This window comes from Trichomycterus rosablanca, chromosome 2, assembly GCF_030014385.1.
Source record: "Trichomycterus rosablanca isolate fTriRos1 chromosome 2, fTriRos1.hap1, whole genome shotgun sequence".
Lineage (NCBI taxonomy): Eukaryota > Metazoa > Chordata > Actinopteri > Siluriformes > Trichomycteridae > Trichomycterus > Trichomycterus rosablanca.
The window spans coordinates 41,564,716-41,590,450 of NC_085989.1; the positions used below are offsets into that span (position 1 = coordinate 41,564,716).

Here is a 25,735-nt window from a genome sequence, read left to right on the forward strand (position 1 = left end):
TGTATAGAATTTGCGTTAACGGCACTATTTTTTTAAATCGCGTTAAATTGAGTTCGCGTTATTGCGTTATTATTGCGTTAACTTCGACAGCCCTAATATATACAGTATATATACATACAGTATATAGTTTTTGTGATGCACTACAGACAAGCAAGTTATATATAATATATATTAATTTATTAGGATTTTAATGTCATGTTTTTACACATTTTGGTTACAATCATGACAAACGGTAGTTACTGGTTACACAAGACTCATTAGTTCAAGTTTAATGTCAAACACAGTCATGGACAATTTTGTATCTCCAATTCACCTCAACCCAAGATCCCGGAGGAAACCCACACAGACATGGGGAGAAAATGCAAACTCCACATGAAAAAGGACCCAGACCACTTCACCTAGGGATCGAACCCAAGACCTTCTTGCTGTGATGAGGCGACAGTGCTACCCACTGAGCCACCGTGCCACCCATATATAACATATATATAATAAATGTATTGCGTGTGTGTATGTGTGTGTGGATATATTAGTTATTGCCAGGCTGTCTACAGATTTTAGAGCGACATATGCTGCTTTTCCAGGGACGTCCATGCATTTTTCAACAAGACAATGCAAAACCACATACTGCACACATTACAAAGGTATGGCTGCTTACAAACAGGGTACAGGTACTGGACTGGTCTGCCTGCAGTCCTGATCTGTCCCCAGTAGAAAATGTGTGGACAGTCTGTGACAAAATCTGACAACAACAACCCCATACTGCTGACTGATGCCTAGACATATTGTCTAGTCATAAAAGCTCTCATGCTAATAGAAATGGATCTGTGATCCACTATTTCAGCTCCCTTATTAGTTAGGGTATTTGTTTATTTCTAGGTAAGATGTTAGCCTGAGCATGTTCACTCGCTGCTGCACACTTATCCATTTGTTCCTATTTTTTTTTTGCCAGCTAGCCGGTAGTGCATGCTATAGGGCGCTATAGGGTTACTATACAAATAAGCTAGCCAGTCTAATGACATACTACCAATCCGTCTATTATTGATTACAGACCAAAGCTTATTCAAGAGATGCTAAAAGTGAAATACATAAGTGTGATAAAATAACTGTTTAGTGTGTATGTGTGTGTCAGACAGTGACTATGTGCCAAGTCTGACTGTACATCTGGTGTGTGTATCTGTGTGTGTAAATGTGTGTATGTGTATGAGAGGCAGGCGAAGAAAAAGATTTGGCTGAAGTCGGGGTGTTAGCTGTACCCGTAGCAGCCAGACTTCTGTGTGTGTGTGTGTAAACGTGTGTATGAAACACAACTGGAGTGTGGACCACAGTGGAAGTCTGCATTTAGACCCTGAATACCAGTGACAGTACATAGATTGAGGAAAAGCAACACCAGATGTTTTGTTTACATTAATAAGAACCCATTAGACTACGAGGAAGCACATTGGCACGGTGGGTAGCACTGTCACCACACAGTTCAAAGCTCAGGTGGAGCGGTCCGGGTCCCTTCTGTGTGGAGTTTGCATGTTCTCCCTGTGTCTTTGTGGGTTTCATCCAGGTACTTCAGTTTCCTCCCACAGTCTAAAGACATGCAGTCAGGCTAATTGGAGCTATTACAAAATCACAGTGTGTAGGGCGGCACGGTGGCTTAGTGGGTAGCACTGTCGCCTCACAACAAGAAGGTCCTGGGTTCAATCCCCAGGTGGGGCGGTCCGGGTCCTTTCTGTGCGGAGTTTGCATGTTCTCCCCGTGTCCGCGTGGGTTTCCTCCGGGTACTCCGGTTTCCTCCCACAGTCCAAAAAAAACCATGCCACCAGGTTAATTGGAAACACTGAATTGTCCTATAGATACCTAGCCGCTAGATGCACTAGTGCATTGTCCCAAGCCCGGATAAATTAGGGAGGGTTGTGTCAGGAAGGGCATCCGGCGTAAAAATTGTGCCAAATCAATGAGCGATCATGAGGATGACTCGCTGTGGCGACCCCTGAAAAAAAAAAAGGGAAAAAGCCGAAAGAAGAAGAAGAAGAACAAAATCACAGTGTGTGTGAATATGTGTGTTTGTCCTGTGATGGACTAGCAACCAGCACAGAGTGTTTGCTGCAATTTGCCCAGTGAATTGGACCCACTGCGACCCTGCACAGAATAAAATGGTGGCAAAACAGACAAGGAATGAATGAATATAGAATAGAAGGCCTTTATTTGTCATATGAAATGCTTTTTTCGCATTACCCAGCTTACCGAGCTGGGGTCAGAGCGCAGGGTCAGACATTGTACGGCACCCCTGGACTCAAAAGGGTTATAGGCCTTGCTCAAGGGCCCTACACTGCAAGGCCCTTAACCCTCTCGGTTATGTATGACATATACAGGTATATTGTCAATATATGACAATGTGCAATTTTAAAGGCCATATAAATATAAATAAATATATATATATATATATATTTATATGTATATATATACAGTGTATCACAAAAGTGAGTACACCCCTCACATTTCTGCAAATATTTCATTATATCTTTTCATGGGACAACACTATAGAAATAAAACTTGGATATAACTTAGAGTAGTCAGTGTACAGCTTGTATAGCAGTGTAGATTTACTGTCTTCTGAAAATAACTCAACACACAGCCATTAATGTCTAAATAGCTGGCAACATAAGTGAGTACACCCCACAGTGAACATGTCCAAATTGTGCCCAAAGTGTCAATATTTTGTGTGACCACCATTATTATCCAGCACTGCCTTAACCCTCCTGGGCATGGAATTCACCAGAGCTGCACAGGTTGCTACTGGAATCCTCTTCCACTCCTCCATGATGACATCACGGAGCTGGTGGATGTTAGACACCTTGAACTCCTCCACCTTCCACTTGAGGATGCGCCACAGGTGCTCAATTGGGTTTAGTCCATCACCTTTACCTTCAGCTTCCTCAGCAAGGCAGTTGTCATCTTGGAGGTTGTGTTTGGGGTCGTTATCCTGTTGGAAAACTGCCATGAGGCCCAGTTTTCGAAGGGAGGGGATCATGCTCTGTTTCAGAATGTCACAGTACATGTTGGAATTCATGTTTCCCTCAATGAACTGCAGCTCCCCAGTGCCAGCAACACTCATGCAGCCCAAGACCATGATGCTACCATCACAATGCTTGACTGTAGGCAAGATACAGTTGTCTTGGTACTTCTCACCAGGGCGCCGCCACACATGCTGGACACCATCTGAGCCAAATAAGTTTATCTTGGTCTCGTCAGACCACAGGGCATTCCAGTAATCCATGTTCTTGGACTGCTTGTTTTCAGCAAACTGTTTGCTGGCTTTCTTGTGCGTCAGCTTCCTTCTGGGATGACGACCATGCAGACCGAGTTGATGCAGTGTGCGGTGTATGGTCTGAGCACTGACAGGCTGACCTCCCACGTCTTCAACCTCTGCAGCAATGCTGGCAGCACTCATGTGTCTATTTTTTAAAGCCAACTTCTGGATATGACGCCGAACACGTGGACTCAACTTCTTTGGTCGACCCTGGCGAAGCCTGTTCCGAGTGGAACCTGTCCTGGAAAACCGCTGTATGACCTTGGCCACCATGCTGTAGCTCAGTTTCAGGGTGTTAGCAATCTTCTTATAGCCCAGGCCATCTTTGTGGAGAGCAACAATTCTATTTCTCACATCCTCAGAGAGTTCTTTGCCATGAGGTGCCATGTTGAATATCCAGTGGCCAGTATGAGAGAATTGTACCCAAAACACCAAATTTAACAGCCCTGCTCCCCATTTACACCTGGGACCTTGACACATGACACCAGGGAGGGACAACGACACATTTGGGCACAATTTGGACATGTTCACTGTGTGTGCACATACTCACTTATGTTGCCAGCTATTTAGACATTAATGGCTGTGTGTTGAGTTATTTTCAGAAGACAGTAAATCTACACTGCTATACAAGCTGTACACTGACTACTCTAAGTTATATCCAAGTTTCATGTCTATAGTGTTGTCCCATGAAAATATATAATGAAATATTTGCAGAAATGTGAGGGGTGTACTCACTTTTGTGATACACTGTATATATATATATATATATATATATATATATATATATATATATATATATATATATATATATATATATATATATATTAGGGCTGTCGAAGTTAACGCGATAATAACGCATTAACGCGATTTCAATTTAACGCGATTAAAAATAATAGTGCCGTTAACGCAAATTCTAGTTAATGTTGAGACTTGACTGGTAGAACTACAACGCTCGGTTACATTATGTTAACATTATGTTAAAACAAACGTTTTAATGTCGGACTTGCCACCGTTTTTCATTTGCGGTTTGTTAGCATAATGTAACCGAGCGTTGTAGTGATGCACTTATAAAGAAATAAATACACGCTATATTCACAAGTTGTCGGGAGCAGAACACTTTTATTAACTTATTCTGTTAAGGTACCAAATACCGGAAAGCTGAGTCAAGCACGTTAGTCCATGAACTATGGAAGCCCCAAAGGGTCAAAACACACTCACTTCGTGTAGAAACGGCCATCAAACCATTGTCACGATACAACCACAGAAAAGTCTGTTACAATAACTACGCCTTATCCCACCTAAAGCACCGCTGATCTACAATGTTTGCTGATGGAGAAATTCTAAACTACAATCTGACATTTACTGCCTAGTATGTGAGTGAATAAACTCCCTTACAGTTTTCTCTTGTCCCAGCAGTTTTTAACATCAGTACATTTAGCATAAAATGTGTTCACCATTTTAATTGTAACATTTCACATAAAAATCCTTGTTTTCTATAACATTTACACAGATTTTTTTTAATGCGATTAATCGCGATTAACTATATGAAATTCTGAGATTAATCGCGATTAAAAATTTTAATCGTTTGACAGCCCTAATATATATATATATATATATAAATTAAACAAAATCATAACTGAACCAGAAAACGAAGCATGAGTTGTAAACGTAGATACATTTGCTGCATGTGAAGCAGCCTTTAAGAGGGCATCTGAAACTGACACTAGAAGAACACTCATCTTAAACTTTTATGCTTTATTTTTATGGATTTCTCTGCAGTCAGACTGGTTAATTGTTAATTATTCTTTAATCACACACTCTATGTGATCGCCATTTTTAGTATAGGTGCCCATGCATATCAGCTCCTTATGAGGCCATGCTGCTATTTCTCTTTGTCACCTAGTTTCATAAAACACCAAATTACGGTTATTATTCCTACCGAGAAAAAAAGAGAAAGAACATGAGAGGAATTAAATTGGCAGTAAAAGAGATAGATAGTGATAGAACCACAGTCGATGCTAACAAGTGTATAAATTTAATAATATCAAATTAGACGCAAGACAGATCTTCTCGTCCAGTATTGGTGTCGGACCTCAGAAATGCTACTTCTGACAACCCGGACACACAGTTCAACAGAGTCAGACACACTCCAAAATCTCATAGAAAGCTTTTTCTAAAACAAGTAGAGGCTTTTCTTTAGCTGGAATGCCCAATTAGCTCAATGTGCTGTTAATACGGTTAATATGTTTAGTGTGTACTGTCTCTTTAAGAGTCGTTTTGTTAGCCGATGATGATTCATAGTAATGATTCAGAAAGTGATTCGAGAATGTAGTTGGGCCCTTAAGCAAGGCCCTCATTCCTGTCTGCTTCAGGGGTGCCGTATAATGACTGACCCTGCACTCTGACCCCTGCTTTAAATACATTTTTATCATTAATATACTGTATGTTATAGGGTCTTGTAAACTAACAATTCAGTTATTAGGTTGCTATATAGATATTTTGCTGCCGTATTTTAAATATAGTACTTATTACAAGACTAAAATGTGTAGTTCTTTTAAAATAAATAGTGTGTGCTCCAATTGTTAAGTCACAAAAAAAAAAGTTACAGAAATCATGGGGATATGAGTAAGAAGCAGATAGATGAGGAGTGGCGATGATGAAAATATGGTACCAACAGGGCAGAAACTGGCACTGTCAGGAGTCCACACACACACACACACACACACACACAGAGAAAGGGAGAGAGAAATATTTCAGTCATGGCTGTTTCTGCTGCCATCTGCTCTGAAAACACACACACACACACACACACACACACACACACACACATACTGGTGTATGAAGAGATGTGTGTTATTCCTGTGTCCTTACACAAAGTAACATGCTGTACCCAAAGGTCTATTTAAATGTTTACATTACTCTACCACACACACACACACACACACATAGGTGTATAATGAGCAGAGTGTTGTGTTATTTTTGTGTCCTTACACAAAGAGGTGCACCCAGTACCCAAGGGTGTATTCAAATGTTTACATTACTCTCTCTCTCTCTCTCTCACACACATACACACACGGCAGCACTCACACCCTCACGCCTGAGCAGGACAGTCAGACAGGTGTGTGTGTCTTACAGTGCAGAGAACATTACTTTATTTATCCTTTATTCTCACATTGTCTGCATCCCTCTTTCACCTCTTAGTGGTATTAAAATATTGGAAGGAAAATGAAGATGATCATTTACACCTGTCACCCAGCACACACTCACACATTTACAGCTACTACAAATAATGACAGTAGTTTAAAGCACTGCATATTTCTTAGACATTAATAATTACAGCAAATACATCTAACTGGCGGTACGGTGGCTCTTAAGCAAGAAGGACCTGGGTTTGATTCCCAGGTGGAGCAGTCCAGGTCCTTTCTGTGTAGAGTTTGCATGTTCTGCCTGTGTCTGTGTGGGTTTCCTCCGGGAGCTCCGGTTTCCTCCAACAGTAGTGCTGAGCGATTTTCACGATTAATTTGGTTAATTCGAATGAACACACACAGGAGGGGGTGTGTTCGGAAACCTAGTACGCTCTCTCCATAGACGCATTTTACGCCATCCTATGCACGCTCCCGATAAGTATGGCGAACGATGCAGGGCAAAGAATGGAGTTATTTTCAAATGTAAATAAATTATTACTGAATTTCAATTTGTTTAAACATGTACAAGTGTTTTTATTTGCAAGTTCGGGGTGGTCAGTGACAATTTAACTGTTTTCGGTACACAGAGGAAGATATTAGTTGACATGCTAGCGTGTTGTGCCAACTCATCCCATTGGTTTGAATGGCACAATGCTAAATGTGTTAGCTTAGTAAGCAAAACACAATTGTAATCACTGTCTGAGTAGTGCATTCAAATAATCTGACTTATAAATCGATGACTTGTTAGAATCCTCTCTACAGAGGCAGCTGCCTATGTAGGCAGTAAGAGAGCAGGGTAGCTCACTAGGATTCAAACCCTGTGGGTAATGTTAATGTAAGGAGGTTATGCTTGCACAGTATTTAAAGTGAGAGTTGTTTCTGAGCTATTCTTAAAAATGATAAAGCTAATTAAGATTTCTATTTTGTTTTAATTATTGTTATAATTTTTGTTACAAATTTTGTTGTGCTTGCACAGTTCAGTCCCTTAAAAGGATATTTAAAAAAAATAACCATTATTTGCACAATGTAATAATTATAGCTGTTACTATTTTTGCACTTCTGTAATCTTTTAAATTAAAATGTAAATTTTTTTTACTCAATGGCATTATACAAGAACAAACAAAAGGAATTGTGATTGGAATCGAGAATCGTTTATAAATTTTTTTTTTTTGCAATATCGCCCAGCCCAAGTAAAAAGACATTCAGTCAAGTTAACTGAAACTACTATAAAACTGTACCCCCTAGGTATGAGTGTGTGTAAATGTGTGTATGAGTGAATAGGATACAGCGGTGGTAAAACATCTCATCATTAAACATGTCACAGCAAACACACACACACACATGATAATCAGAAAATAAATTAATGATTTTAATTGTAGAATAAAAACCGACATGACTTTGAAAAGAAGGCAAGTAAATTATGCCATTAGCTTAAGGCCCAGTCCATACTGAGAGAAACATCTGGCCACAAATTAAGACTGTAATCACAATATACATTGGGGTCATGGGCACGTCCTCATATTAATATATATATTTAAAATGTCCACCTAATTTTTCATCATGTATTTACATTTCCAGAATTTAGCAGACACTTTTATCCATTTTATATTTATTGACTAACAGTTGTGACAGTATACAGTCTAAGCAATTCGGGGTTAAGGGCCTTGCTCAAGGGCCCAACAGTGGCAACCTGGCAGTGGTGAGGCTTGAACCGGCAACCTTCTGATTACCGAACCAGTACCTTAACCACTAGGCTACAGCTGCCCATATGTTTATGTATTAATTATAAATAAACATATTTCACTCATTATCCATTCTTAAGGAAACACGTGATGAGAAACAGCATGCGCACATGTCCGACTCATGTCCTTTATGTAAATTCTGTCACCTTCATTTGTTTTCATTTTGCAGGCATAGGGAGTAGGCTGGATGCCAACTGGTTGCCCCCAGCCGTTTAATCGTCCTGCATTTCCTGCTGTGCTTTATTGTGCAGTGTTGTTTTCAGCTCATTCATAATTATAACTTTCAATTTCTGTGAAAATACTTTTACAGATACTTTTCAGTAGACATTTTTAGGATGGAATCTTTTCACAGAATTTTCAGACAGGCTGATCAGACAAAAAATAGAAATGTAAGAAAACACGTGTTCTTCATGGTATCGACGTCATGGTAACCTGAACTCACAGACAAACAAGGACATGCCCCAGTCAACTCTAAAGTGTCCGTTCAACTTTCTAAACTAATAAACTAATGGCTTTATGAAGACTAATGGGCTTACGATGCGGCTCAGATGTGCTCTCTACGGGGTTACCAGGACTGATGGTTTAGGGTTTCCCTCGGCCCTTTAGATGAGAGTGTGGCCAGCAAGTTAAAAGACTATAGATCAATATAATCGATAGCTCATAATAGTGTGTGTGTGTGTGTGTGTGTGTGTGTGTGTGTGTGTGTGTTAAGCATTATAACACATGCTGATAAGGTGAATTTACCTAAAGCATAGCTGTAGACAAAACAAAGTTACTGAGGAATATATACAGGTTAACACCGCCCTGGAAAAGTGAATTGCCCTAAAGACTGCACGGCGTCCCTATTGGCATGGGCTACCAAATCAGTTGGTCACCCCCAAAGTGCAAATTACACAGAGACAATTGGGGAAAGGGGATGGGGGGATTCATTTTTATATACTACACATACACACACACTGATTAGGCATAACATTATGACAACTGTCCTAATGTTGTGTTGGTTCCCCTTTTGCTGCCAAAACAGCCCTGACCCATCGAGGCATAGACTCCACTAGACCCCTGAAGGTGTGCTGTGGTATCTGGCACCAAGATGTTAGCAGCAGATCCTTTAACTCCTGTGAGTTGTGAGGTGGGGCCTCCATGTATCAGACTTGTTGGTCCAGCACATCCCTCAGATGCTCAATTGAATTGAGATCTGGGGAATTTGGAGGCCAAGTCAACACCTCAAACTCATTGTTGTGCTCCTCAAACCATTCCTGAAGCATTTTTGGTTCGTGGCAGGGAGCATTATCCTGCTGAAAGAGGCTACAACCATCAGGGAATACCATTTCCATAAAAGGGTGAACATGGTCTGCAACAATGCTTAGGTACGTGTCAAAGTAACATCCACATGGATGGCAGGACCCAAGGTTTCCCAGCAGAACATTGCCCAAAGCATCACGCTGCCTCAGGAGGCTTGCCATTTTCCCATAAAGCAACCTGGTGCCATGTGTTCCCCAGGTATGCGATGCACACGCACCCGGCCATCCATGTGATGAAAAAGAAAACATGATTCATCAGACCAGGCCGCCTTCTTCCACTGCTACATGGTCCACGGGCCCATTGTTGGCGCTTTTGGCGGTGGACAGGGGTAAGCATGGACACCCTGACTGGTCTGCAGCTATGCAGCCCCATACGCAACAAACTGTGATGCACTGTGTATTCTGACACCTTTCTATCAGAACCAGCATTAACTTCTTCAGCAATTTAAGCTACAGTAGCTCGTCTGTTGGATCGGACCACACGGGCCAGCCTTTGCTCCCCACATGCCTCAATGTGCCTTGGCCGTCCATGACCCTGTTGCCGGTTTACCACTGTTCCTTCCTTGGACCACTTTTGATAGATACTGACCATTACAGACCAGGAACACCCCACAAGAGCTGCAGATTTGGAGATGCTCTAGCCCAGTCGTCTAGCCATCACAATTTGGCCCTTGTCAAACTTGCTCAAATCTGAAGGTATACTACTTATGTCACCACCTAAATTAAATTAATTTCTCAGCAATTTATTAAAAAAATATTATTAATAATCTTGCTGCTCGGGATGCATGTTGCCTCTATAACAGCTCACAGTGAAACAAACTCATTATAAGAAAGACAATTATTTTAGAGGAACGGAATTTCAAAACACCTGAAAAACAAGAACCTACAACAGTTTCCTCTAGTGTGACATTATAAACTAGTATCGTAATAAAGTACTGTGATCCTGACCTACTAATATAAAACCCTAATGTACACTAAACATATTACATTAATAGGATGGCTGACTTTCAGCTTGCTGGACATCCTATCTCTAAAACATTGACTTGTCCCTCAATTTGCAGCTATTTTAGCTTTAAGTTTTCAGGAAAGCTTTCTACAAGATGAAAAATGTCTGTTGGAATTTGCGCCCAATCAGTCAAACAATAATTTAAGGTAAGGCACTAATGTTGGATGACTAGCATTTTCTGTTATAGATAGAAAGCTGTCAATCTCTCTTCTTTATTAGGGAGCTTTTATTAATGTAGCTAAAAATAAATAAATACAAGAAAAAATAAGTAAATAACTAAACAAATAAAACCTTAAATAAAAAAGAAATAAAGGATACAATTTATCTTAAAAGCAGATTTTCTCTTGCAGGATGAAAATGTCACTGGTGTCAGATCATGCAACCCGATCACATCTTTCAATTTACTGTTAAAATTACTGCTGCAATTATGGCCTCTGATGAGAAAGCAGTGGTAAACCAGACAATGAATGAATGAAAAAATAAATTGGATGTCTATTCTAACAACTAAATACCAGAAAGGAGCTTTTTAATTCAATCAAACCAAAGATTTAGTGTCTGGAATATACACCAATCAGCCATAACATTAAAACCACCTTCTTGTTTCTACACTCACTGTCCATTTTATCAGCTCCACTGACCATATAGAAGCACTTTGTAGTTCTACAATTACTGACTGTAGTCCATCTGTTTCTCTACATGCTTTGTTAGCCCCCTTTTATGCTGTTCTTCAATAGTCAGGACCCCACAGGACCACTACAGAGCAGGTATTATTTGGGTGGTGGGTCATTCTCAGCACTGCAGTGACACTGACATGGTGGTGGTGTGTTAGTGTGTGTTGTGCTGGTATGAGTGGATACGACACAGCAGCGCTGATAGAGTTTTTAAACACCTCACTTTCAGTGCTTAGTCCACCAACCAAAAACATCCAGCCAACAGCGCCCTGTGGGCAGCGTCCTGTGACCACTGATGAAGGTCTAGAAGATGACCAACTCAAACAGCAGCAACAGATGAGCGATCGACTCTGACTTTACATCTACAAGGTGGACCAACTAGGTAGGAGTATCTAATAGAGCGGACAGTGATGGGACACGGTATTTAAAAAGTCCAGCAGCGCTGCTGTGTCTAATCATACTAATACCAGCACAACACACACTAACACACCACCACCATGTCAGTGTCACTGTGCTGAGAATGAACCACCACCTAAATAATACCTGCTCTGTGGGGGTCCTGACCATTGAAGAACAGGGTGAAAGGGGGCTAACAAAGCATGCAGAGAAACAGATGGACTACATTCAGTAATTGTAGAACTACAAAGTGCTTCTGTATGGTAAGTGGAGCTGATAAAATGGACAGTGAGTGTAGAAACAAGGAGGTGGTTTTAATGTTATGACTGATCAGTGTATTACACACTACAGAAACGTACCTTTTTTACATGGCCATATTAGTCCCCTATTCTAAATCCGGTTAAAAAACCAGAAGCCTGGAGGATCTAGTAAGATTTTATATCAAGCAGTGCTCTGTAGTTTTAATTAAATTAGCTGTAAAAATATTTTATAACTATAAAGCCATATGGTAAATTACCATTTAGAGCAGTGAATTTGGCACAGTGCAGTGTTGGCATGGTCAGTGGACATGTAGTGGTAGTAAATACAGAAAAAGTGGACGATGTCCATGGTTCTGAAAATGTCTTCATGATGCTTCACGATGCAGTATTCTAGACATTAACAGAACAGATGGGAAACTATAACAGAGCAGCAGTACGTCGCCACTAAACCAGACGACTGTGTTTGTGTGTTCACACAGCAACTCTCGCTGCTCATCTCTCAACTTTCTGTTGACGTGAGGAGCTCAGAGCTCCATTTTTGCAGCCACAACACACGATTACTAATTAATAATACAGTGAATATACAAGCAGACTATTCATAATCACAAATAGAAAACCTAGCAGTTGAGACACCACTATAACTTGATATAAACTATTAAGGTACTAGCTGTACGAGACTGTGACTGGACACTATTATGTAACACTATTATACATATTACATTATAATATTATACTGGACAGCTAACTTGGACAAGAACAATAACTCTTTAGCATAGTTTTTTATTTGCTAACAGCATATAGATGAAAATATAACTACAGTTCAAGCTTAAATGTGTATATGAGGTCTAATCTATAGATTTCATAATATGTTTATATATTATCTTATACACCGATCAGCCATAACATTAAAACCACCTCCTTGTTTCTACACTCACTGTCCATTTTATCAGCTACCCTTACCATATAGAAGCACTTTGTAGTTCTACAATTACTGACTGTAGTCCATCTGTTTGTCTACATACATTTTTAGCCTGCTTTCACTCTGTTCTTCAATTGTCAGGACCCCCACAGGACCACTACAGAGCAGGTATTATTTAGATGGTGGATCATTCTCAGCACTGCAGTGACACTGACATGGTGGTGGTGTGTTAGTGTGTGTTGTGCTGGTATGAGTGGATCAGACACAGCAGCACTGCTGGAATTTTTAAATACCAAGTCCACTCACTGTCCACTCTATTGGACACTCCTACCTAGTTGGTCCACCATGCAGATGTAGAGACGAGCGCTCATCTATTGCTGCTGTTTAAGTTGGTCTTCTTCTAGACCTTCATCAGTGGTCACAGGACGCTGCCCACAGGGCGCTGTTGGCTGGATGTTTTTGGTTGGTGGACTATTCTCAGAACAGCAGTGACAGTGAGGTGTTGAAAAACTCCATCAGCATTGCTGTGTCTTATCCACTCATACCACCACAACACACACTAACACACCACCACCATGTCAGTGTCACTGCAGTGCTGAGAATGATGACACCACCACCCAAATAACCTGCTCTGTAGTGGTCCTGTGGGGGTCCTGACTATTGAAGAACAGCATGAAAGGGGCTAACAAAGCATGCAGAGAAACAGATGGACCACATTCAGTAATTGTAAAACTACAAAGTGCTTCTATATGGTACATTTTATTTTAATAAAAAAATATTGTATTATTATTATTATTACTCAGATCATTATATTACTTTCAGGAATAAATCAAGCACAATTGATACATTCCTAAAAAGCATGGAAAAAAAAATGTTGCAATCCATGTCCACCTCCAGCCATGAAAGACATCAGTACCAGTGCGATTAGTCCCAGCAAATTCAATTAATCTCAACAAATCTCAGCAGAGGCGCACACAATTCCACCCTCCTGTGGTAATTAAAAAAGCCCGAATTGGGGCGTTTGGATTTGATTTGCTATGAGAGCGGCACGGACGTCTGGATCTAATTGAGGTTGGTTTCTATTTATTGCTGCACGTGAGGCTGCAGCACGTGGTGCTGGGAGAGGGGTAGAAGTGGCCGGCCCTCTGGGAGACCAGGCTGACGGAGGATTGTGGTAATTGGCTCCTTTTTGTCATTGCAGACTTGGAAAACTTTTCATCGTGGGGAATTGGTCCATTTTTTCCTGCCTTACTACTCAAAAACCCCCCTACTCAGCAGCTATTTATTCACAGCACCTTGCATCTCTTTTTGGAGCTAGCATTCTGGATATGAAGATAGGGTGAAATAAATGACTCACAATGAGCTAAACGGAGAGGCGAGTAAAGGCTTGGCCCAGACTCATCACATGCCCTCTAAACACACATCACGCTTGCATGATTGCTTCACACACCACGGTGTAAAAGAAAAGCTGTGCAGAAATGGCTGAACGTGATGGAGGGTAAATAGGGTCACTTACAGTCCAGTGGGTCCAGGGTTGAGCAATTTAGTTCATTGTACATTTTAAATAAACAGTGTCCAAAATACACTCTTATTTCACTGTATGGCCAATTATTGAGTTTGTTATGGTGTTTTAACCACATATTATTATTATTACAAGTAGTAGCAGTAGTATTAGTTGTTGCACTATGCAAACAATGGCCTTATTTAAATTAAGTGTTATTTACATTAGGTGTTATTTACATTAGGTGTTATTTGCATTAAGTGTTATTTACATTAGGTGTTATTTACATTAGGTGTTATTTACATTAGGTGTTATTTACATTAGTTTTTATTTACATTAAGTGTTATTTACATTAGGTGTTATTTACATTAGGTTTTATTTACATTAAGTGTTATTTACATTAGGTGTTGTTTACATTAGGTGTTATTTACATTAGGTGTTATTTACATTAAGTGTTATTTACATTAGGTGTTATTTACATTAAGTGTTATTTACATTAGGTGTTATTTACATTAGGTGTTATTTACATTAAGTGTTATTTACATTAGGTGTTATTTACATTAAGTGTTATTTACATTAAGTGTTATTTACATTAGGTGTTATTTACATTAAGTGTTATCTACATTAAGTGTTATTTACATTAGGTGTTATTTACATTAAGTGTTATTTACATTAAGTGTTATATACATTAAGTGTTATTTACATTAGGTGTTATTTACATTAGGTGTTATTTACATTAGGTGTTATTTACATTAAGTGTAATTTACATTTGGTGTTATTTACATTAAGTGTTGTTTACATTAGGTGTTATTTACATTAAGTGTTATTTACATTAAGCAACAGTATGGGATCGGATTACACGTTTTTTTCCTTCCGATATCCGATCCAATGATTTGGGCCAATATCGAACCAATATCGAGTATCGGATTGGTGCCAGCCCTAATATTTACCTACATAAGCTTGATGTGATACAGTGCCACCTACTCCACCCGCTCCATTCATGTTCTTTCTTGTCACCAGTTGCTAAAATGGATTTAGTGATATAACTGCATGTCTGGGTGAGAGGTACAGCAAAGGTCATTACAGTTCCTCACTGTGAACCTCTATGGACCCCTGTGAGCCTTTAGAAAAATCCCTGATAATCAGTCTGTGTAACATTTTATGTGTGCCTTCTAAAGAAACGGATTATGTACAGTATGTACAGTATGTCATGTAAAGTAATATGTTCATGAATATGTTGATATTCTGCCCAACATTCTGTGTGTGTAAGTGTGTGTGTGTGTTGGGGAGACCTAAAATTACTAGGACTCATAAAAACAAAATGCATCAAATTCATTTCCAGTTGGATGGTGAGCATATGTATGTGGAAGTGAGAGTGAGAGAGAGAGAGAGAGAGAGAGAGAGAGAGAGAGAGGGAGGACAAGGTAAAATATGACAGAGAAGCTCTGAAATTGATCTGGATGAGTTCCAAATTCCTGCAAGAAAAGGAAAAAAAGGAACAGGAGGCAGAATTACCAAAGAAATGAAAGAAAGAGAGAAAGGGCCATGAAAGAATGGACAGAACGCTGACAGATTGAATAAAACAGAGGCTGCATGGATCACAGAACTGGGAACCCAAAAGTAAGGAGAGTTCACCCTCAAAGAGCGAGAGACACCGAGACAGTGTGAGAAAAAGGAAGAGAGAGAGCAATATTAGTAAAACTGACTAGTCCTCCACTGATCTCTTCTTGATCACCTGAGAAAAGAGCAGAGAAATTGACCCAGGTATTTGCAGGACAGGATTAATATCTCATAATCCCTTCCAATATCAACCCTATTAACCCCTCCCTTCACGCCCACCTGCACAATAGGAACCCAAAACTGAGTACATGAGGGGGGAGGGTACTGCCTGACAGGAGATTTTCACATCAGCCTTGCCCCAAAATGAGTATGTGTGAATCTCTTAATCATGAAACACAGGCTAATTTTAATAGATTTGAATTGTAGACCAACTGTAATAGATTTAATTGGTATTCATTTAATTTTCACCCATCTATCAAAGGGTCTTGGCCAAACCCTTAGATGTAGCCAGTCATGTCTGTATGTAGATGACCGACAGCTGGGGATTCACACCCTGGATCCCAGGGGTAGTGGGCTAGCGTAATTTACCGCCTTGTCACCCAAGTGACCTTTAATTGTTTATTTTACCATCAATCTACACTAAATGATTGTAGTTTTTTGGAAATGCATTTAAAATCCAAACCTGAATATTTTATTCACAGTATTCAGACCCTCTTTTGGATACTTTGTAAAAGCCCTTTCTGCAGCAATTACAGGTATACATTTTCTTGAATTTGCCTCTGCAAGCATTACACATCCCATTCTTTATAACAAATCTTTTAAATCACTGTCAGATTGGATGGCCAGCATCTGCAAACTGCCATGCTGAGGTTTCTTCACAGTGGTTTTAGTGTCCAAAAAGCCACTACAGTGTTGTTTTGGCTGTATGCTTTGGATCAATGCAATTGAGTGTGTGTGTGTGTGTGTTCTGCAGTAGATTTGTTTCCTTAGACTGTGCCCTGTGAACAAAGTGAGGTCCATAAAGCTGGGTGGATAAGTTTGGTATGACGGAACTTTGGGACACTGCACAAAAACCCTAACTTCAACTCAAACACCTTGGGATGGAATGGAATGTTGATTGTGAGCGGTCATCTCCCCAACATCATCAGCTTCACAAATGCACTTTTGACCAACTAAGCAAGTGAAACTATTATAGCCACCTGGGAGAGATTATGATGACTCCGTATTATTGTCTATGCTTCTGGAATGGTTATGTGCTCACATACCTCTGGTCATATGGTACAAGTCGTGTATAAGAAGCTGCTATGTAATGACTGGCGAAAGGTATTGTCTTTTTGTCCATATATGTTGGTATTTTTTTATTATTATTATTTATGAAGGGCTAGATGTACCAAGGGTGTGTTTTCGAAAACCTAGGGAGCTGCCTTGCTGTCTTACTGCCTACATAGGCAGCTGCCTCAGTAGAGAGGATTCTAATAAGTCAATGACTTATAAAGGCAGGTTATTCGAACGCACTACTCAGACAGCAATAACATTGGGTTTCGCTTACTAAACTAACACAGTTAGCATCATGCCATTCAAACCAATGGGATGGGGTGGCACAGCGCGCTAGCATGTCAAATAACATCTCCCTCCATGTACCAAAAATGGTTAGATTCGCTGACAAGCCCCAATGTGCAAATAAACGACACTTGTGCAAGTTTATACAAATTAAAAATCGATGATGATTTTTTAAATTTTTCTGTGAGAGAAGAGCTGCCGCATTGAATGCTGGGATTGCCTTGATCACTAAGGACGCTTCCGATGCTCACTCGTTCTTGAGCCAAAATAGCGTTGAAATTTTAAGATGCCTAACTAGTGAGCATATTAAGGCATCTAGGATTTCGAACAGCCTCATTCTCGTGAGCGCGCGTAGGATGACGTAAAATGCTGCCTATGTAGAGAGATCACTAGCTTTTCGAACACACCCCAAGTTTCAGTTCTGTATTCGTAATTAGCTTCAGTTGTAGTAAACTGGATGCTTATGCTAGATGCAACATGACTGCAAACTGCCAGCCCTGAGTATATGCCCTTTCATGCCGTTTCCCACTACTAGTTCCGAATACTAAGTATACTACTAAGAATACTATATACTAAGTACTAAGAATACTAGGTATGCTCGACTTTAAGCTGGCTGGACAACCCGGTGTTTCTGTGAGATTTTTTCACTGCTCACAATCAATGTTCTAATTATTTATCTCAAAGGTATTTAATTGGATTAGGTAAGCGCCCTGTACAGGCAACTGGAATTTCTTAACATCATGTTTTTTTATGGACCTCACTTTGCCCTAGAACACAGTCATACTGGACCAGGTTGTTACTAAAAAAGTGGAATCACCCATTAATAATGGGTATTGCTGAACAAAACCGTTATCACTTAATGTATTCAATTCTAAGTACATTTTGACTAAACAACAGTTTGTCTGTGGTAAATGCACAAAACATTATGTGACAGTAGAAATGTTTAACATGGGGTGCTCTCTGGCTAACACCCACATGTCCTGCAGCGCATTCAAGCTTATAGAGTTTAATAACAGACAGAGTAGCCACACATTTCAGTATTGAGACTTCTGATGTAATAATCTCCCCTCAGATTCTGGAGCGTTGCACTGTCGATGGAGAAAAAGGGTTTAGTGCTGAGAATGCATGTAAGTGTGAGTGTGTGTGTGTGTGTGTGTGCATGAGAGGCAGAGAGAAAGAGCGAGAGCAGGAGAAAGTTTTGGATCGTCCAGCTGAGTGTGTGTATGAGTGTGAGGTGTGGGTCGAGTGCAACTGTGAGTGTATGTAAGTCTGTATGGGTATGTACACCTCTGTGTTTGTGTGTGTGTCCACACATGTGGGCGGGTAAGTGTGAGTAAATGGTAGCTCAGGGGTTAGGTGGGTTTTGGGAAAGATATGGGGGAGGGGTGGAGGGACGAGGAGTTTAAGTGGTGGGAATAATGAAGAGTGTGTAAGTGTGTGCGTGTGTGTGTGTGTGTGTGTGTTTTGTGTTCGTGTGTGTGTGTGAATGTGCATTCTGGACTCACTGTATGGCACACACTCATATTGAATCTCCAGGTATTTGTAGGTGCCGGGACAGGGGTCAGGAAACACGTCGGACCCAGCCACCACCACACACTGGGTTCGGTTATTACACCTAAGAGAGAGCAGGAAAGACAAATAAGCTTATAGGTGTCACAAATTCATACATGGAAATCATAGAATTGAATAGAAATGTAATAAAAAAGTAAGAAAGTCTTTAAACCTGTGAGTAGAGTGTCTTTAGTACTACATATAAGAAAAGAACGCTCTTAGCAGAGTGGTAGTAGGTGGAACTGGCACGCTATTTCTAAAAGTTCTAGGAGCCATACACAATACATAAGGAAAGTTCTAGAACAGGGGTGTCCAAACTATTCTTGCTGGGGGCCAGATGGAGTAAAAAATATACAAACATGGCCCACAGACTCTTTTGTAATAAAACAAAAATATAATAGACCTACCTTATTACTAACAATTACACTTCCTTTTTATTTGAGTGACTAATGACCCATCCTTGACAGTGTTGGGTAAAGTAGTTTAACCAATTTCACTTCTAATATAAGGATTATTATACTTCTTTAAATGAAACGTACCCACAGCCGCTCAGGTGACACAGCGGTAAAGTACGCTAGCTTTGGGGTTTCGAATACATCGTATCAAATCTCAGCTCTGCCTTCCGACTGGACAGCTGCATGAACAACGATTGGCTGGGATTGACAGTGGTAAACCGGCGACAGGGTCATGGGCGGCCAAGGCTCATTGATGCACGTGGGAAGTGAAGGCTGGCTAGTGCTGGCCCTCCCAACTTACAGGGGTTAAAGGATCTGCTGCTAAAATCTTGGTGACAGACACCACAGCACACCTTCAGGGGTCTAGTAGAGTCCATGCCTCAAGGGATCAGGGCTGTTTTAACAGCAAAAGGGGGACCAACACAATATTAGGAAGGTGGTCATAATGTTATGCCTCCCTCATCTGTGTATTTTTTAACATTTCTCATGAAGTTTGACACCTAGTCAAAGGCACCCCAATCATGATAGCCTGATATGAGATCACCCTTCTAATAATATCTGCTGATATTAAGGTTGATTTCTATAAGTTCTTGCTAAAAGCAAATCACTGCTATACCACTCTTTTAATCTATACTAAATAGAACAGAAATACACTGGCACTCTGGTGCAGTCCACTAAAAAATATGTACAGTATGATCCTCATTTTAAATCAACATTGGGAAACAAACATGGACATGCTGGTTACCCACTGTTCTGTATTCATGTGTTAGGTTTCTGGGTGAATTGTTTAGCCAAGACACTTGATGTAACATAGATGCAATGCTTACTGTATGTGTATTCGGGGTAAGATAATTAAAATCCGCTGCCAAAATTAAATATGCAAAAACCATCCACTAAATTTTTAAAAAGATGTATGCAGCACCGTAAAAAAAAGAACACAACGTTAGACCATAAGAACACACTTGAAGGTGTGTTTAAAAAGGATAACTCCTGGGCCCTAAGACACTCCAGGTATGTAAATATCATCCAGTCCCTCTTGTAGATAATTAAAAAGTGGTTCAATAACAAGGCTGGACAGCAAACTGATAAGGCACAAGCTTTCTTGATATCTCCTGAAATCAGAACCGTCTTCTCTATCCTTATTGACTGTACATAGCCAACGTACAACTTATAAACATCTACCTAAAGTTTCAATTACGTTCAAAAATATACTTGTGGTCAACATGATTGAATGTCCGATCCTTATAAAGGGAATTCAAAGCAACAGTGCAACAATATAGGAAACTTAATATTACACATCCGACATATCGCATACCAGGAACAGGTTGTCTTCTATTGATCTATTAGGAGTACAATAAGACCGCTCCTTGTGGACTAGTAAGTGATGATTGTGTTAAATAAACATTTAGATAAAATGTAATAGACTGTCTGAAGAGGAGAAACCAGCCTCTATTTATTTAACAGAGACTCATTCTCTTTTATAGGCAATAAAGATAACAGCACACAGACATGAACCTCTTCACAATTCCCCTCATAAAAATCACCCTAAGTAAAACACTACAAATGCTTGTAAAAGGCGGACGGTGAACAATCGATGCCAGTAAATCGTTCAGGACAAAAGCGTTCAGCTGCAGGTCTTAAAGTGTTATTAGAATGTACACATGATGAGGATTGATGAGGGTTTACAGTAGTGTCTGCGGTAAAATCACTATTGTATTTCAATCCCCTAATCAGGGCTTTATTTTGCAGTATTCTGTGGTTGCAAAGGAATACACATACACAAAGATATACAGAGAGAGTGTTTATTATAATAAGGGTTCTTCAAAAAGTTTCCACACTTTTTTTGTTTATGCATTTTCTCCCCTTTTTCTCCGTTAGCACGTCCAATTGCCCGATTGCATCATGCTTCCTCTCCACCAATGCCGATCCCTGCTCTGATTGAGGAGAACGAAGCTAACCCACGCCCCCTCCGACACGTGGGCAGCATGCCGTATGCATTTTATCACCTGCACTTTGACGAGTGCAGTGCAGCTCAGCGTTGTGTACGGAGAGACACACCCCGAGAGCACTCTTTTTTTCATCTCTGTGCAGGCACCATCAATCAGCCAGCAGAGGTCATAATTGCACCAGTCATGGGAGAGAGACCCCATCCGTCTTAGTCCCGCCCATATCTGAACAACAGGCCAATCGTTGTTCATGTGGCCGCTCAGCCTTAGCCGGCAGGCAGAGCTGAGATTCGATATGATGTATTCGAGATCCCAGCTCTGGTTTCAGTGTGTGTTTTACCGCTGCGCCACCTGAGCGGCCTCGTTTCCACACCTTCTACATAGTCACCTTCCGATGCATTTTTTCCCAGCATCGTACCAACTTTCAAATGGCATCAGCAAAAAATGTTTTTGGTTGAGTGTGTAGCCACTGATGCAGCGCTGCTTTCACATCATCACATGAAAATCTTTTTCCCCTTAAAGCTTCTTTGAGCGTCCCAAAAGGTGGAAATCAGATGGAGCTAAATCCAGACTACAAGCTCTCTGTCAGTCTCTCAGACACGACAAGTTATTACTCCTCCCACCCTCACCTTTTCCAACCAAAATATAAAAGTGCGGAAACTTTTTGAAGATCCCTCGTATATTGAAATACTGTTAATATGTGATTCAGATGGGCGTTTAGGTGATGCTTGCCCAATACTGCTGAGTTTGAATCTCAGTGGGGCTATCGGCTGGTCGGGCATCTATACAGATATAATTGGCTATTCCTCATGAGTGGGGGATCGGGTGGTGGCTGAACAGCCTAGCCATTGGGAGGTTTACTTGTCAGTGTGCTCTTGGGGCAGGTCCCAAAGCCTGGGTTGCATCAAAAAGGGCAACTGTGCCAAATCAGAAATGCGGTCCAGAATGACTCGCTGTGGCGACTTATACTATAATAACTGAGCAGCCAAAACAGAACAAAGAACCTGAAATCAAATGGAATCGAATTACTAAACACCTTCACTGTCAATTTTTACGCTTTATTCACAGAAAATATGATTTAATATTAAAAGAAAAACTAAATCAAAACATAAACCACAGTTTTAATGAGGCTTTCTTTCATTCTACAGTGAAAGTCTAGTGGATAGAGCTTTGGGCTATGAAATTAACAGTTGTTAGTTCGAATTCCGGCTTTGCCATGCAGCCCTTGTTGTGCCCTTGAACAAGACCCTTAAGTTTTCAGCTCCTCTGCAACGTGCACAATACCCATGCTAGTCAAAACAAGCCACAGGTTAGTACACCCCTGCTCTTACATGTGACTACTTGATCTCTTGTAATCGGGAGTCTTTTAAGTCATTGTTGTTTTTACACTACACGATTGATCGGTGATAGAAGGTCACACACACTACATGATCTATCACCAAGAGGAATCTCAGACGAGTCTGTCTGGTCTCCCAAACTTTGTTCTTGGTATTGTTGGTATTATGGTTTGACGTAGGTACAGTAATAAGGTCACAAAATACTGTAACGCTTGTGTGTGTGCCGATGTATTCTGATACAAACTAAATTTTGCTGTAGCCATGCTTGTTGACATTTGCATTTCCTTCCCCGGGTTTCCCCTCACCCTGTATCTTGCATTCTCATTGGCTGTAGTTCGACAATGCACTCACTGCCAATCACAACCTGATCGCAACACTTTTCACACTACAGGATTTTGAGTCGCTGACAGTTCTTGATTTGAGGTTTGAGTCTGCCAGCAATCAGTCACCAGCTCGGATTAAGTCGTTAAACAGTTAACACATATCGACCTAGAGCTGATTTTCAAGCCCTGAACAAACAATGATTAGCCTCTGATCTGACACATCTGTCGGTAACCTGTCTGTGAGCAAAAATCAGGGCAAAAAATGTTTGACTATGCATTACTACCCTATTGTGAGTCTTGTTGCAGATGTGTTAATACTCGCTCTACCTTACAATTTAATTAACTCCCATGAAAATCTAATAGGTGGCGAGTTTAGTTTTCTTCATCCAGATGCTGAACTGAATTCAATCACTAAATAAAAAATAGATACATGTACAGTCATGTGAAAAAGTTAGAACACCCCATGAGAACCTTTGTGTTTTTGAACATATTTAAACAAATGAACATTTGAGCTTCATTTGAACAGTATTGACAGATGGAGCTTATATAACTAAACAAATAAAACTAAAAAAAATACTTTTAAACACAAGCTGTAAAATGTAATAAACAAAAAAGAAAATTTATTGTGAGGAAAAAGTTAGGACACCCTATGTCCTAATAGCTGGTGTTTCCCCCTTTGGCTGAAATAACCTCAATTAGACGTTTCCTATAAACATCGACTGGAAGAAAGTTTTCCACACTCCTCCATGCAGAATTTCTTCAGCTGTGTGAGGTTTGATGGGTTTCTTGCATGCACAGCCAGTTTCAAATCAGCCCACAGCCTCTCAATAGGATTAAGATCCGGGCTTTGACTTGGCCATTCCAGAACTCTCCATTTCTTTATTTTGAGCCATTCCTTGGTGGATTTACTGGAATGTTTTGGGTCGTTGTCATGCTGCATGGTCCACCTCCGCTTCAGCTTCAGTTTTTGGACAGATGGTCTTACATTTTTCTCAAGCACCCTCTGATACAGTGAATAATTCATTGTGGATTCTATAATGGAGAGCTTGCCAGGCCGTGCTGCTGCAAAGCAGCCCCAAACCATGACATTTCCACCTCCGTGCTTCACAGTTGGTATGAAGTTCTTGTTCCCAAATGCTGTGTTTTGTTTGCTCCAAACATGTCTTCTGTTACTGTGCCCAAATAATTCAGCTTTGGATTCATCTGTCCAAAGCACAGTCCTGGTCTTTGTCTAGGTGTTCTCTGGTAAACTTTAGTCTCCTGATGTTTTTTTCACAGCAAGGGTTTCCTCCTTGCTCACCTCCCATGAAAATCAAACTTATGCGTCTCTTTCTGATGGTAGATGCATGTACCTTGACATCAACTGTGGCAAGAGCTCCTGTAGGTCCCGTGATGACATTGTAGAATTATTGGAGACTTCTTTACGCATCTTGCGCTCTGCTCTTGGGCTGAACTTGCTAGGACAGCCTGACCTGGCCATGTTGGCAGTTGTTTTAAATGTTCACCACTTGTAAATGATTTTCCGGACAGTGGAATGGCTGATTTCTAATTGTTTTGAGATCTTTATAAATCCCTTCCCAGACTCATATGCATTTACAACCTTCTTTCTGAAGGCCTCAGAGAGCTCTTTAGATCTCACCATGGTGATACCACTCACTTCAACAATCAAGAGCAAACCAAACTAATGTCTGAGGTTTAAATAAAACTCCACTGTCCTCTAACAATGGTCTAATCATTACAGCTGATGTGGTGCACCGGATTCTAATTTTAGACATTTTAAGTAGTAATAAATGTGGGGGTGTCCTAACTTTTTCCTCACAATAAATTTCCATTTTTGTTCATTACATTTTACAGCTTGTGTTTAAAAGTAACTTTTTAACATTTTATTTGTTTAGTTATATAAGCTCCATCTCTCAGTACTGTTCAAATGAAGCTCAAATGTTCAAATGTTTAAATATGTTCAAAAAGACAAAGGATTTCATGGGGTGTCCTAACTTTTTCACATGACTGTAAATCACATAAAAATCAATCAAGTTTTAAAATGCCTTGATAGGTCAGAGCTGTTTTGTTGGCATGAGAGGGACCTAACTAATATTAGGCAGGTATGGCCAACATTTGGTCCACATGTTTTAGCCATAGCTACTCTTAACAGGCTGTATGTTTTTAACTTTGAAACAACAGTTAAGAAAGGCCCTTCCCTGTTTCAGCATGACTGTGTTCCTGTGTACAAATAGAGGTCTACAGAGACCTCAAACAAGTCTGGTGTGGTGGTACATCTTAGAATTGCAGGACGGGGGTGACAATTCAATATTACTGCCCATGGTTTTGGTTTAAGATGTCAAAACTTTAAAAAAATATATAAAACATTGTTATATAAGAGGAAGTTAAAGCCTTTGAATATAAAACAAATAAAGTTGATTTATGGATTGTGAAAGACAAATGTAAAAATGTAATTGAAAAGGAATACGGTGATCTGGTCATAGTGGTGAAAGAGGCATTTGTTATTGATCTTCTTAAAAGAGTAATGGCATTGGTCAATTCTCTAATATTACTCAAATATTCTATAGTTTTAAAGACTCTAAATGATTTATTAACAAAAAACGTATTTAATTAAAGACAAATAAAGAAAAAAAAAGATTATTACTGGTGATCTCGAATGTTTTGGCCACCATTAAACATACACTGATCAGCCATAACATTAAAACATAACTTGTTTCTACACTC

The 25,735-nt window shown here is 40.1% G+C and overlaps 1 protein-coding gene across 1 annotated transcript in view; it reads right to left on the bottom strand.

The window, feature by feature from the left end:
- Nucleotides 1-25,735, bottom strand: part of adgrl1a (adhesion G protein-coupled receptor L1a) — a 349,163-nt gene that overhangs the window by 101,697 nt on the left and 221,731 nt on the right. Inside the window, exon 4 of the mRNA XM_063015895.1 lies at nt 18,905-19,014. Within this exon, the coding sequence (XP_062871965.1) occupies nt 18,905-19,014 (110 nt within the window). The remainder of the gene's footprint in view (nt 1-18,904; nt 19,015-25,735) is intronic.